General features: G+C 38.2%; 1 protein-coding gene across 1 annotated transcript in view; it reads right to left on the bottom strand.

Moving 5' to 3' along the window:
* FAM171B (family with sequence similarity 171 member B) overlaps positions 1–9,126 on the bottom strand; it is a 78,877-nt gene extending 69,751 nt beyond the window's left edge. Inside the window, exon 1 of the mRNA XM_023212394.1 lies at positions 8,792–9,126. Coding sequence (XP_023068162.1) covers positions 8,792–9,020 — 229 coding nt within the window. The 5' untranslated portion in view covers positions 9,021–9,126. The remainder of the gene's footprint in view (positions 1–8,791) is intronic.
* Positions 9,127–16,401: the final 7,275 nt, after the last annotated feature.

Below are 16,401 nucleotides of genomic sequence, written 5' to 3'. Positions count from 1 at the left end.
ATATATATATATATATATATATATATATATATATATATATGTAATTTGGCTGGGCACAGTGGCTCACGCCTGTAATCCCAGCTACTTGGGAGGCTGAGACACGGTAATTGCTTGAACCCAGGAGGCGGAGGTTGCAGTGAGCTGAGACTGCACCACTGCACTCCAGCCTGGGGGACAGAGTGAGATCCTGTGTCTATATATATATATAATTTATAAATGATATTTCTTTACTGAACAGGAACAAAACTGAACTAAGTACAAGAAATGATTATACTGGCAAATGAAATATTAACTTAAATGTTATATTATTCCCTAAATTGTTATGATATAGAAATCTGCTTGAGGAAAAAAAAAAGCATATTAAATAGAAATTGAAATGTCACATATAAATGAAATTAATTTTAAATCTTACTTTCTGTGTAAGATATAGAACCTTAATGTGGAGAACTTTGGCATTATCAGCTAAAGATTTGAAGAGTAATACATGACCGAAGCATGCTATAATTCTGGTTCACTAGGTCCCTGAGGCATTAATAATGATGGAAGGTGATTACCATTTCCCTGGCACTCGCTGCCCTACATGAAATGGCACTCTCAATCACTCACTCATTTTAGGCCCAAATAAACTGGCCTTATATTCACAGGCATTATTAACAAGAATGTAAGAATATAGCCTAGTCATTGTGACACGAACAATCATAAAAGAAAAAAAAATTAAACGGCACAGAACCTGATATGTCTTGGACATGTGAATTGTGCTGATGCAAAAGGCCAATTAAAGAGGCATCTCCAAACAGAATCTTCAAAGCAAACAGAGCTGTTTTCTTACGCTTACACAGTTATATAGCAATTAATGTTTTGGTCAACAGACCACATATATGACAGTGGTGGTCCCATAAGAGTATAATACCATTTTTACTTTGTCTTTTCTATGTTTAGATACACAAGTACTTAAAATTGTGTTACAAGTGCCTACAGTATTCAGTAGAGTCACATGCTGTACAGATTTGTTGCCTAGGAGTGATAGGCTATAACATATAGTCTAGGTGTGTAGTCAGCTATACCATTTAGGTTTGTGTAAGTACACTCTATGATGTTCACAGAATGACAGTCACCTAATGACGTATATTTCAGAAAATGTCCTTGTTGTTCAATAATGCAGGACTGCATTTTACTACCACACATATCTTTCATGGTTTTAGACTCTTCCAGGTAAGTATTTCAAAGCAAACTTTACCAACAGCAAATGGAAAATAGTGTATCCATTTCCTAGCTAAGGCAACTTGGGCAAAAGGAAATTAAGAAACATTACACTAAGCCAAGTAAATGAATGACAACAATACCAGAGCTAACCTAGTCAGACAGACATTGAGAGAGAATCAAGTTCAATATTTATATACTTGGGGGAAGAGCTTTATTGCAGAAAAATAATTGGTACAGTTTCTACTTACTCACATTAAGAACACTATAAAGCTGCTACTAAAACAAACTGGACTCAAATTCAACACAATAACATATGTGTTATCAACACCAAGAAATAACTCCTTTTGGTTATTAAAATCCTGGAAAGAAATCATTATTACCCCATCTGGGAATATGGCCTTTGAGGCATGATTACTTGGTTATTTCGAATCCCACTTTTCCTGTTGATTTTTCAAATTCCTTGAACAGAAAAAAGTAAGTAAATAAGTGCTTTCATGGATGGGAGATTTAAGTGGCTACCAAGGGCAGGAGAAAATGGTGAGATGTAGGACAAAAAGTACAAAGTAGCAGATATGTAAGATGAGTAAGTCTAAAGACCTAAGGTACAGCATGAGGACTATAGTTAGAATATTGTACTGTATACTGGAAATTTGGTGAGAGTAGGTTTTGGTGTTGTTATCACACCAAAAAAGGTAACTATGTGAGAGGATGGATATGTTAATTTGCTTGACTATAGTAATTATTTCACTATGTATAAGCCTATTAAAATATTCTGTTGTTATAACAGATACAATTAAAAAATAAAGTTAGCCAGGTACAGTAGCTCACATCTGTAATCCCAGCACTTTGGGAGGCTGAGGTGGGCAGATCACCCGAGGTCAGGAGTTCAAGAACAGCTTGGTCAACATGGCGAAACCCCGTCTTTACTAAAAAAATACAAAAATTAGCCAGGCATGGTGGCAGGCACCTGTAATCCCAGCTACTTAGGAGGTTAAGGCAGGAGAATCACTTGAACCTGGGAGGCAGAGGTTGCAGTGCGCTGAGATTGCACCACTACACTCCAGTCTGGGCAACAGAGCAAAAGTCTGAATGAAAAAAAAAAAAAAGTTAAAAAGAAGTTTAAATTAAGTTATTTTAAGAAAAAGCATACAGTAATACTATACATTACATTTCATTATTTTTAAAGTAATCATCTTAAGAGAGGTAAGTTCCACCTACATAGAATATTGGGGAACAAAAACATTTTTCACTTCAAAAGTATATCAGTTGGTCAAACAATTCCACTCCTAGGCATTTATCCAACAGATATGAAAACATGTACACACAAAGATTTGTATAAGAATGTAGCAGCTTCATTCAGAATAGCTAAAACTGGAAACAACCCAAATACCCATCAACAGAAAAATCAATAAACTGATCTGTGGTAATTCATACAATGGAATACTATTCAGCAATAAAAAGGAATAAACTGCTAAATGTGATACAAAATGAATAAAATCTATGGAAATTATACTAAGCTAAAGAAGCTGGACACATGCTATTTGATTCCATTTTGTGAAATACTATAAAATGCAAAATTAATCTATGATGAAAACAAAATCAACACAGCAGACATCGCCAGGTGAGGGACAGGAATTCCCTAGGAAGGGGCCATGAGGAAACTTTCTAAGGTGATATAAATATCTATATCTCAATACGGTGATGTTTACATGGGTATATCTATTTGTCAAGAGTGTACAGTAAAATATGTACAATTCATATATGTACATTTTACCTCTAAAAGGACCTATTAAGAAAAAAAAAAAAAACCCAGTCCATACTACCCAAAGCAGTTTACAGATTCAATGGAATCTCTATCAAAATACCAATGGCATACTTCACAGAAATAGAAAAAAAAAAAAAAAACCCTAAAATTTATGTGGAACTACAAAAAGCTCCAAATAGCCAAAGCAAAGCCATCCTGAGCTTAAAAAAAAAAAAAAAAATTGGAGAAATCACATTGCCGGACTTGAAATTATACTGCAGAGCCATAGTAACTAAAACAGCATTGTAACTGGCATAAAAACAGACACAGAGACCAATGGAACAGAATAGAGAACCCAAAATTAAATCTATTCATCTACAGTGAACTCATTTTCAACCAAGTTGCCAAGAACACACATTAGTGAAAGGACAGTCTATTCAATAAATAGTGCTGGGAAAACTGGATATCCTTATGCAGAAGAATAAAACTAGACCCCATCCCTCACCATATACAAAAATCAATCAAAATGGATTAAAGATTTAAATCTAAGACCCCAAACTATGAAGCTACCACAAAAAAACACTGGGGAAATTTTCCAGGACATTGGTCTGCACCAAGATTTATTGAGTAATACCCTATAAGCACAGGCAACCAAAGCAAAAATGGATAAATGAGATCACATCAAAAGCATCTGCAAAGGAAACAATTAACAAAGTGAAGAGATAACCCATAGAATGGGAGAAAATATCTGCCAACTATCCATCTGACAAAGGATTCATAACCAGAATATATAAGGAACTCAATTCAGTATGCAAAAAATCCAATAATCCTATTTAAAAGTAGTCAAAAGATGTACATAGACATTTCCCAAAAGAAAATATACAAATGGCAAACAGATATATGAAAAGGTGCTCAACATCACTGATCATCAGAGAAATGCAAATCAAAACTACAATGATATCTCATCTCATTCCAGTTAAAATGGCTTTTATCCAAAGACAGGCAATAAGAAATGCTGATGAGGATGTGGAGAAAAAGAAACCCTTGTACACCACTGGTGGGAATGTAAATTAGTACAACCACTATGGAAAATAGTAGGAGGTTCCTCAAAAAATTAAAAATAGAGGTACCATATGATTCAGCAATACCGCTGTTAGGTATATACCCCAAAGAAAGCAAATCAGTATATTGAAGAGATATCTGTACTGCCATGTTTATTGCAGCACTATTCACAATTGCCAAGATTTGGACGCAACCTAAGTGTCCATTAACAGATAATGGATAAAGAAAACGTGATACATATACACAATGGAGTACTATTCAACCATTAAAAAGGATCAGATCCTCTCATTTGCAACAACGTGAATGGAACAGGAGAATATTAAGTGAAATAAGCCAGGCACAGACCAACTTTGCATATTCTTACTCATTTGTGGAAACTAAAATGTAAAACCATTAAACTCATGGAGATAGAGATTAGAATGATGGTTATCAGAGGCTGGGAAGGGTATTGGGAGGGGAGAAAAAGTGGGGATGGTTAATGAGTATAAAAATATAGTCAGAATGAATAAGATCTACTACTTGATAGCACACCAGGGTAACTGTAATAAACAATAACTTACTGTATATTTTAACATAACTGAAAGTGTAATTGGAATGTTTACAACACAAAAGATAAATGTTTGAGGTGATCAACACCTCATTTACCCTGATGTGATAATTATTTATTTTATGCCTGTATCAAAATATTTCATGTAGCCCATAAGTATATACACCTACTATGTTCCCATAAAAATTAAAAATTAAAAACAAATCCCACATAGTGGAAACAGGTAGAAATACGGGTGAAACAACAATGGCAGAATTTTGACCATTGTTAAAGTTGGGTGACAGGTATAGGCTTTTATTACACTATCCTGTTTACTTTCTATATATTTAACATCTTGCAAAATAAAAAATTTAAAAATAGATATCACTGAAATATGCAATCAAAAATTATCACACCATGAAAATATGCCTCTCAAGAAGCTTTCTCTGTACCGAAAAGACATTTCTATAATCCCTGGACATCCCCTGTGTCTCTGCTTCACATGGAGAATTTTAAATGGAGCTCATTATTTTTCCCCAGCTCCTCTCGCCCTCAACCCCAGCATGCCTCCCATCTAATGGGCCATCAGAATGAGTATAATACGGTTGTACCAACTACCACTAGCCCCCAAATTAATTCTTCTCAGCACCCTCAAATATTTATTTCTAACAAATATGGGTACAGATGGAGAAATAAGAGCTGTTGTATACACTGGAGAAAACGATTTGATGGATACCAACCTTAATCTTTATTTTCACTGCTCTCTGAAGATGGCGTTTTTGTAAGTTAATGAGAAAATGGAAATGTACTTTTGTTGATTTTTAAAAAATTTTTCACATTTAAGTTTTTTTGTTTCATCTTGCTTTCTTGTTTCTCAGAAATATAAAGAGGTATAAATTTTTAGAATAATAAAATCCAGAGAATACTAAGCAAGGGCAATGGTGAATTTCTCCACTATGGACTGATAAGGCTTAGTCATATATCAGTCATTTAATGTGTCATATTCGTTTTCTAAATTTTTCCTGAGAAAAGACCTACAGTTTTTCATATGGTACGTCCAAAGAATCAGAAGCATCATACAGACGTAAAGAATGAACTCAAGCTCAATCACAGCTATTTAAAGGTATAATATACTAAAATCCTCCTAGGTCATAAGAGGATTAAGTATACTCAGGTAAAGAATCATGGTTCATGCTTGTAAACCCAACATTTTGGGAGGCTGAGGTGGGAGGATTGCTTGAGCCCAGAGTTCCAGAGTTTGAGACTAGCCTGGGCAACAAAGCAGGACCCTATCTCTACAAAAAATAAAAAAATTAAAAATTAGCTGGGCGCAGTGACATGCACCTGTAGTTCAGCTATTCAGGAGGCTGTGCCCAGGAGGTTGAGACTGAGTTGAGCCATGATCACGCCACTGCATTCAACCATGTCTCAGAAAAAAAAAAAAACCCAAAATTCTTGATAGAACCTAGTAAGTAGGCCCAAGTACTGGTATCAATCAGTTTTCTGTAGTCGGCATAAGATAAACACTGATATTAACTAAAATTAAAGATCCAAAATTATATACTTTACAATTTCTACTTACAAATTTTACTACGTAACATTTATTTTTATAAATCCCCTGCTAAACTCCAGTGGAGAGTTTCTCCAATGAAGAATACTGAGAAAGTGAATTCATTCATTCATTCATCCATTCAACAATTGGTTGAATGTCTATGGGTACCAACCAGGTGCTCTTCGAGATATTAGAAATATAGCAGTGAACAAAACAAAGTCCACGCTTTCACAGAGCTTATAGAGAAAACAGGCTTATTAGAACAGCTGAGAATAATGAGTACCATGGAGGAGAATGAATCCCGGTAAGGGCAAAAAGGATGTGCAGATCACTATCTTAAACACCTGGTCAGGAAAAGGTCTCTCAGTTACTGAGACACTTGAGCAAACCTGAAAAATGTGAAGTTCCAGAATTCCAGGCAGAGAAAATGGCAAGCGCAAAGGCCAAACACTTGGGTCCACTTGCAAGCTAAAGAAAATAGAACTAGTGTGGCTACAGTGGAGTGAGTTAGGGTAAGGGCTAAAGGAGACGGGAGAAAAGGAGGATACAAAGGATCTAGACACTGGTAGGCCATTTTCACGATCTGCGCATCTAGTATGAGACAGACGGGAAGCCATTGGAGGACTGTGAGCAGAAATTATCTTATTTAAATTTTTTTTTTTTTTTTTAAAGATCCCTAGCTGTGTGAGGAGAAGAGACAGTAGGGAAACAAAGGTTGACACAGGAAGACCAGTTCAATGGAGAGATCACAATGCATTCAAAGGAATATTTTAACTTCATTTGTCTATAAGCTGTGTTGCATTATAAGACTCGATATTGCAATAACTAAAACAGCAGTCAATTGAATTGCTCCCTTGTTTGCCACTGGCTTGGGTAATTAGAGTTTTTGAGGAAGAAGAATCATCATAAGTTACTTTTCAGGTTCTAGTTTGATCTATTGAATAGTGTGGTTCCTTTACTCAATCTAATAAGTAAATAAAACAAAAACTGCTAATTTCCCAGACAATCATCTTTTTCAGAATATTCCCTCACAAATATCAGAAAGCAAACATTTTAATTTGCATGCTTGATTCAGGTTTCATATTATTGCAGTTATTCATAACCCTAATCACAACATATATGTATTACAGTAGTCAAAACTCATTTAATATTCCTGAAAGGTACATTGAAATAAAAATATACTGCAGACCATAAAACCCACCAACACTCTCCCAGACTTCTGTTTCATAGTGAATTTATGAAATATCTCTATTAATGAGGCCAATCAATCTGATATATCCAATTTCCTTAAGTTCAGCGAATGGCATGTCTAACAGTAGCCTCACCCAAACCACGTTATCATTTTCAGTTATTAAAAGCTGGGTAGGAAAACCACCATACACTATACCTTTCAAGACTTTTAGCCACACTTGAGTGTTACTAATTGGTTTCAGAGGGTGTCAGAAACACATGCTTTCCTGCACACTTTGGTGATTTCATTCTATGCTCAGAGCACTCTGATAAATTAAATCATCCTGGCTGTGTCATGAATCGCAGTTGGCATGCCTGTGTACTGCTTTTTGATGATGAGCAAGCAATACAAAACGTGATGCTGATTCCACTCTTTAAAAATCTCATTTTCAGTACTCATATAGTGTTACCAGGCAGGATTTTAAAACAAAAACGAACGTCATAATAAAATCCACTTTGGTTTCACAAAATCTAAGCCCTCGTGCCAGAAAATTGGAGGCTTTTTTCTCTTTCCAAATAGCAGACAGAATCTACATCCAGGAGGCGAAGTGGGTTGGGGGGTAGGGAGATGCAATATACATGGATAATCCAGCTATTTGCTTACCGATGGAGCTGTAATGGGGGTAGAGGGAGAAACTGCAGAACTGTTACAGCCACCTATACCACCGCCGTATTTCTGCACCTTCATTGAACAGTGTCAAGAATCTGCCTCATTTAAGTTCTACTAACAAGTAAGGAGATTTCCCTCTCCAAGGATAGGCTTTTGCTGTACTAATACCACTCCAGACTTCACCATATGTATCCCCCTCTCCTTTTCCCTTTCCTTCAATTACAAACTCCTATTTTGTTTTGCTTCATCTTATTGTACTAAAAGCATTATTTGCAATAAGATGAACCCTTAAACCCTTCCTGGGGTAAGGAGAAAGAGAAATAAATAATAAAATAAATCAAGATTTCTCTCTTCATGGCTAAATTTAAATATAGCAGGCATGGAGAAATGGTGAAAAGGGATGTGTGGGTGTCCATGGCGAGATTTCTCAGTCTTTAGGAGAGAAAAGGATAGAGAACAAAATGCTTAAGGCATTTAAGAACCGTGTGTGTGTGTGTGTGTGTGTGTGTGTGTGTGTGTGTGTGTGTGTACAGTCATTCCCAGGGCGGAGGATAGAATTCAGGAAGAAGGGAGGGAAAAGAAAAAGATAATCAATCCAGGCAGTCACCCACCCCCAGCCTTCCCGACCCCTCTCCAACCCACTGCAGTGCTCTGAGCTGCCCAGAAAGCTCATTACCCGAAGAGCGGATTCCCTACACCAGATCAAGGGACCAAAGGCTGTGTAGCCAGTCTGGGGCGAGAGATCGGGAGGGATGGTGACAGGAACGAGGATGGGAATGGCTAGGGAAGGGGCGAGGAAGCCGGCAAGGCCCTAAGAGATCGCCGGCCGAGACTGCAAGGCCGGGCTGGGCAGCCAGGACCTACCTGGAACCGTCAAGGTGGACGTTGCCCCAGGCACCTCTGGCCTCTCTTCCTCAGCCTCCTCCAGCTGCTTTTGCTGCTGCTGCTGCTGCTGTTGCTGCTGTTGGATGAGGCTGAGGTCGGAGCGACTGAGTTCCGCTTTGGCGGCCGCGGGGACCAGCCGCGCCTTCAGCAGCACCGCTGCCAGGCCGAGAAGCAGGGTGCAAGGGACACGCCGGCAGAGCCTCGCCATGGCCGAGAGCCAGAGGGCCGCGGCGGCATATTGCGGGGCTCCGGGCGGCGGCGGGCGCCAGGGCTGCGGGCTCCCGGCAGCGCCCGCTCGCTCGCTCCCCCTCGCGCAGTCTGCCAAGCACTCCCTCTCCGGGAGGAGGAAGAGGCCCGGGAGGCGGAGGGGGCGGAGGAGGAGGGAAGGGGAGTTTGCATCCTTGCGCATGTGACGCGCGGGGAGGGGCGAGGCCAAACCCGCGGCCCCCCGCCTGGCAGCCACCTGGGGCAGGGCTGCTCCGAGAGGACGCGGATGCTGGGGCTGCAGCCCGGGTGGAGGGCCCTAGGGGAAACAGAAAGGGGAGGCCTTCTGGGAGCTGGTAGACCCTCACAGTCTCCACTTCCCACTGAGGCACGGGGAAGATTTGCAGAGAGTGGAATAAAATTCCCTCCACCTGAGCCCAAAGTAGCAGGGAAGGTGGTATATTGATGACTCCCATCCAGCACATAATGTGACACCAACGGATCAAAAGGCCAGGATCTCAACCAAATAGGCTTTGCTGCATCACCGCCATCAATGGTTAGCTAGAAGTTAAACTGCAGCGCGCCAAATTTTGACTAAACTTCTTTTCTCTACCCTAGTGGGAATTTCTTTCCATGTCATAAAATATTCTTAATTACATTTTGTCTAATTCTAGCCTACCCTTTTCATTTGTTCAAAAGAAAAAAAAACTTACTAAATACTAGTTGCTTACCATGCACCAGCATTTCCTCAGGTGTTTGGAATAAGTAAAATACAATCCCTGCATTCCAGGAGCTCATCATCTATTAGGGGAGAGGAACACAGAAACAAATTAGAACCCAATGTGCTGCTACAAACAGAAAAGCAGTGTAAGTCCAGACGTCTCAGAATTGGAAGAAAATATCTCGTGTATGTAGGGGCTATGAAACACCAGGGGAGGTAGAATATAAAAAAGAGTAAGACTTCTACGCGGGAGAAATCAGGAATGTGGAAGTGTGTGTGTGTGAAGCCCAGAGGTGTGTAAGCACAGTGGGCTTGGAAAAGTGTGACCAATTATTCTAATGGAGGAATGACAGTGTTTTAGATTGAAGAGCAGAGTGGAGACCAGGTCATTAAAAAATAATAGTAATAACAAGGATTTCTGTAGTACTTGCTGCGTGCTTAAGGACTTAACATTTGTTAACTTCTGGAATAAACTTAGATGCTGTATACAGAAATTGAAATTTACACTGTAGATGATAATGAAAGAAATTAATCAGGGAAGAAACTTGCTACCAGTTGTGCATTTTAGAAGAATCACTTTGCTCTCAGTATGGCAGATGGATTAAAGGGGGATAAATTGGAAGAGAAGATGCCAGTTTAGAGGTGCTTGCCAAAACCCATGAGGAGATGCCAAAGGTCATTGAAACTGAAAAGGAAAAGAGTAGGAGACACAGTGTATAAGACTACAATAAACAGATATGGTTAATTGGGAAGAGGAGGAGATGCGCCTAGTGTGAACACCTAAATTGACAAATTGAGATCTTAGATGGCTGCTTATGACCTTATCAACATTAACTGGCCTAGAGTAATGAGCCCTGGCTTGTTCAGTTGTGGTCTCTTTGTATTTGGAGTACCTGTGGGACGTCTCATAGTGCAATATAAATGTCATCTGCTGTGACATCACCCCATTTACCATCGTAGTTCATTGTCCTTTTCCACCCTCATCATTCTTACCTTGTCCCTCCCCGTGTTTTCAATGTGCTGGAAAACAACAAACTTCTCAGTACTGGAAAAGTATTTTTTGGTTAAGCAGATGAAAATGGTGTACATATAACTAATGGTTTAGATGTTTTGTCCCTTCCAAATCTCATATTGAAATGTGACCTCCAATGGTGGAGGTGGGGCCTAGTGGGAGTTCTTTGGTTCATAGGAGAGAATTCCTCATGAATGGCTTGGTGCATTCCTCATGGTAATGACTGAGTTCCTGCTCTGAGCTCACAAGAGATCTGGTTGTTTAAAAGTGTGGCAACTCCCTTCTCTCTCTCGCTTGCTCCCTCTCCTATCATGTGACACTCTGGCTCCCTTTCACCATCCACCATGATTGTAAGCTTCCTAAGGTCTCACCAGAACAGGTGCCAGCACCACAGTTTCATCCTACAGCCAGCAGAACTGATCCAAAGTAAACCACTTTTCTTTATGTCACTGGGCTGACATAAAGAAAATGGACTGACACAATAACCATAAATAAAGTAACAATAGGCATTTTGCATATATTATCTCATTATATCTTCAGATTATCTCTGGAAATTAGCTCTCATTATCCTATTTAGCAAATGGAAACACCGGAGATCAGAGAGGCTCTGTGTCTTGCCAGAGGCTACATTTACAGTGTGTGACTTTACCGTTCTGCACCGTTTGAGACTTCTGCTGTGAGTTTGTATTGCTTTTTTAGTGATTTTTAAACAAAAATTAGGTATGTGGACCACATAATTTTGGGGAAAATAGACACTAAAGTGAGGCCACTCACACTAAGCATCATTCTTCCATCAGGACTTTCTTTCCCTGGTCTGTGTGAGGCAGGCGAGGCAACAAGTTTCCATCAGTTTCATCAAGCTGTTTTTATTGCAATCTCTTCCAAGTTACCTCTGCTCCTGGAGAGAAGAAAGGAGAAAATGGAAATGGCTCCAAAAATCTGACTGGTGGATGAGAAGGAAAGGAATGCTGCCAGGATTTCTGTCATCCTGCCTTGGGGTAGCCAAGTTATTTTTAATATAGTAGAAGCAGATCTTCTGGAGGCAAAGCCAGTGGGTCATGGACCCCAGTAGAGGGTGGACCTCAAATCTTTCACTACTATGGACTGTTTCAAGAGATAAGTGTTGTCAATCAAGAGTATTTAAATGGTTTTTAAGTGCTTCATTATTTGTGTAGTTTATGCTTAATTTTTGTGCAATATAAAAAGCCATATTATCTGATGCAATTGGGGCTAGTACTTGGCAAATGAAAAACATTCATCAAGAGACCAAAGTCAATACATCCTAAATATATCTTAAACCACCTATTTTACCCGAGATAAATAAATACATATTCGTTCACGAATCTTTTGATGTAGGGCCAAGAATTTTTCTTTGAGTATTCAACCACATCCTAGAGTTGGAAGTCATAAACCACAATTATGATACACCACTATAATTTGCAGGTTTAGTTTAAGTGGAAGTTCTCAAAGACCCTTGCCATACAATCAGAGTGCCAAGTCATTCTATGTCCAATATTTTTCCCAAGCTTGTAGGATTTTCTCACATACTTAGTATTAAACTTAGATTTTATTTTATTTTATTTTTTGAAACAGAGTCTCACGCTTGTCTTCCAGGCTAGAATGCAATGGAACAATCTTGGCTCACTGCAACCTCCACCTCCCTGGTTCAAGTGATTCTCCTGCCCAGCCTCCTGAGTAGCTGGGATTATAGGTGCATGCCACCACACCTGGCTACTTTTTGTATTTTTAGTAGAGTCTAAAAATACAATGTTGGCCAGACTGGTCTTGAACTCCTGACCTCAGGTGATGCACCCTCCTTGGCCTCCCAAAATGCTGGGATTACAGGTGTGGGCCACCACACCTGGCCTACACTTAGTTTTAATAGGAAAAATTTACTTCTTTCAAATCCATATTGTATATATTCCTTATCACACGTATAACTGGCAAAAAAAAGAGAAAAAGTTTGTGAAAAATCTAACTGACTTTTGGCACAGGCACAACCAAATGATAGGAGTAAACACAGGCAGACATTCAGGAAGATGTAAGCTGATAACTACTTTGCCCTAAATGTTAGTCTGTGTGTTTTACAAAGGAATGAAAAATGCCAGTTAATCCAGCAAGTTATTTTCAGGTACATAGTCCATGATAAAGTTTATGCTAAACACAATGTAATCACTAATGTTAGAAACTCATCATTTTTAGAAAATGCCCCAAGAACCATCAGAAAGCAAAGCACAATACTATACACATATAATTCTGCCCCACTTAAAACCTACTGGTACCTCCTCATTACTCTTAGCACAAATCCAAAATTCGTAACATTATTTACAAAGCCCTTTGCAATATGTCCCCTGACTACTTAGGTTCAGGTTCATTTTAAAAATTTTCCTGCACACACACACACACACACACACACACACACACGGGAGGTTCTTCTGTTCCTTTGAACTAGATTTGAGTTGCCCCTAGACCTTAAATATGTGATTTTTCCCTGCCTAGAAGTCTACTCCTCTACCTGTTTAACTGGCAAGTTCCCCTAGAGCCAGAAGGGTTCAGGTTAGATATTACTTCCTCCAGGATTCATTCCCTGACACCCTTAGTTTGATTAGGTGCCGCTGCTATGAGCTTGCATGGCAACCCGTATTTCCTGTTTTGATCTTATTATTTAAAATGGGCATTTACTTGTCTGTATCCTCACCACTAGCCCCACAAGAGCCAGGACCATTATGCTCACAGCTGTGTCAGCAGCTCCTACCGTGATACCTGACATTGCTTGTTTGATTGATTACTTGGCTGAATAAATCAATAAAATAATTTTAAGAGGCAGAACTGTTGGTTAAGGGTGGAGAATCATGGCATCAGACTGCTCTGGTATCAACCACTCACAAGTGATGTAATTTACATGAGTTTCTAGGCCTCAATTTCCTCAACTGATAGGGGAAGAAATAATAGAAACTAAAGGAGCTAACAAAATAAAATAACATGTGAAATACTTAGAATTTCTGCCCAGAGGAAGTCTTCGGTAAATGTTAACTGTTATTTCTTTTGTTAAACTTGTATATGATTGTTCTGTTTTGTTTATAGGTATCTTATACATATATACAATTTCTAGATCATGATGTTCACCTGAAGATAAGAAGAAAAAAATGAAAAAAAAAAAACAAAATGCATGTTATATGCAATCACTTCTCATTTTTCTCGGTAGTCAATGTTCTATTAAGTCACCATAAACATTGAATTAGCAAATACTGAACCATTCTTCCTAGGGGAAATACCAAATTATGTTCCTGTGAATCTCTCATCACAAGATTTTTGTCAACAGATCAATATATAACCTTGTTTATTGTTTCTGTTTAAAGCTACCATGTTTATTATATATATTGTTGGTTCAATAACATTGAACTCATAGACAATAGCACTCTAAACAAAGCTTATCTAACACTTGTATTTTGCCTGTAAGGCACATCACAGCCTTCTGGTACTTAGGAGCACTAGACAGCACTCCAGTATTATACTGGAGAGCCATTTTAAACAACAAAATCACCAGGAAAAAAGCACACAACTGTGAAAAATATGGTGCTAAAGAGACCACAGAAAGGACACATTTCCACTTTAAGAGCTGAACAAGAAGGAAGAGCGTCTTGTTTGACCTCAGCTGGGAATGTTCATGTTGGGCGACTCCATAGCTGCATGCAACAGAATGTAGTTAGAGCCTTACTTCACATCATTTACAAAAATTAACTAAAATTGGATCAAGGACATAAATACAAGAACTAACATAGAACTCCTAAAAGAAGTATAGGGATACATTTTTGTGATGTTGGATTCAGCAATAATTTCTTAGATATGACACCAAAGGACAAGCAACAAAAGAAAGAAAAATACATATATTGAATTGTATCAAAATTAAAACATTTATGAATCAAAGGAAACTATCACGAAAGTGAAAAGATAACCTACAGAATATAAAAGGAAGTCTTACAACTTAAAACAAAATAACAAACAACACAACAATATTTAAAATGGGTCAAGGACTTGAATAGTCATTCTTTTCAAAGAAGATATAAAAATGGCCAATAAGCACATGAAAAAATGCTGAACATCAACAGTCATTAGAAAAATGCAAATCAATCACAATGAGATACAACTTTACACTCATTAGGATGGCTATAATTTTTTTTTAATGGAAAACACGTGTTGGCAAGGATGTGGAGAAATTGGAACCCTCACACATTGCTGGTGGAAATGTAAACTGGTGCAGCTGCTGTGGAAAACAATTTGGCAGTTCCTCAAAAACTAGACTAAAATTAAGGGTTATAGCAGGGAAGAAATGGAACTATGTGTTGGAAAATGGAGATTAGGGAAGAATAAGGAAGAGAAGTTGATCAACAGGAAGCAGGTGGTTGGTTAGGCAATCATGACAAGTAAGAGGTCTGAGATCTCATTGTCCAGATGCCACGATCTGTTAAGTTTCAGTTCCTTGATACTCTCTGGGAGGCTGGCTGGTGCTTTCCTGAGAAAGGAACTCAGATAACACAAATGTAAATTTTTCAAGTTTTAAAACTGGTAGGGTCGATTTCTATGTTTATTAAAAATAAACCATAAATATCAGTTCTATGGGACAATTGACCTCGTTTCAGTAGACATAAAAATACCCCTCAAAGATGTACATGAGGGAATTCACAGAAGCTGTGAATATGTTACCTTACACATAGTTTGGACTTTAAAATCCAAAGTGCCTTAAAAGGATTTGTCAGCAATGTAAAACTAATTTATCATTCAATACATGATAAAGTAATGAAGCTTATCCAGTGACAAGACTGCATGCAACTAGGAGAGGATAGAGAATTGGTAGGGAGAAGAGCTGGATTTGGAGAATTAAAAGTGAGAAGATGGGATTATTTCTGTATGGTAAATAAACCAGATTCTCAGTTCTGTCATTGAATCACTGCTATACTGCAGCTGCTTTAGGGTTCCCTTGAAAGGCTAGGGCTGTCCATTGGAAATAAAGTAAAATTAATTACTAGTATGTCATCTCTATTTGTTGGGAATCATTAAATACCTGTGGAATGATTGAGAGAAGACCTTTCTGGTTCAGTTTGTGCTAGTAATTTAGCACCACATGGTGGTGAAGTGGTTGGTTCTGGTTTAATAGTCAAGGTGCAAGTCAGAAAGTCAAAATTGGTATTACAAAATAGGAAATTTACTTATTTAATAATTTTTTCCTTTTTATTTCTTCACTAAAGTATACTGAAAAATTCAAAATTACTGATTTGTCTCCAGAAGAGGTGATAATATCCCTGAATTTTAAAGATGTTTATGTCACTTATAATCTTAAAAACAACTTTATCTGCATTGTTCAAAGATGAAAAAAAGTATAAGCCACCAGAATTTTCTATGAAAAATTTACCATGTACCATACACAAGATCAATAATAATTTCTATTACTCTGGTGAAGAGCATAATTCTCCAAATTGAAAACTACTAATAATAATGTAGATCAGTTGACACTTTTTGAATAACTTAGTGGTAACTAATGAACATTCTGAATACAGGATTAACTAAAAAGTAACCCCTAAAGACTCCATTTTAACACCTAATATCTGAGAAAGGAAGTAAAATAACTTTGAGATTAATTACTTTGAAACAAAG

This window comes from Piliocolobus tephrosceles, chromosome 11 (genome assembly GCF_002776525.5).
Source record: "Piliocolobus tephrosceles isolate RC106 chromosome 11, ASM277652v3, whole genome shotgun sequence".
NCBI lineage: Eukaryota > Metazoa > Chordata > Mammalia > Primates > Cercopithecidae > Piliocolobus > Piliocolobus tephrosceles.
The sequence above is the reverse complement of the archived record's forward strand: the minus strand, read 5'-3'. Positions and strand labels throughout refer to the sequence as shown.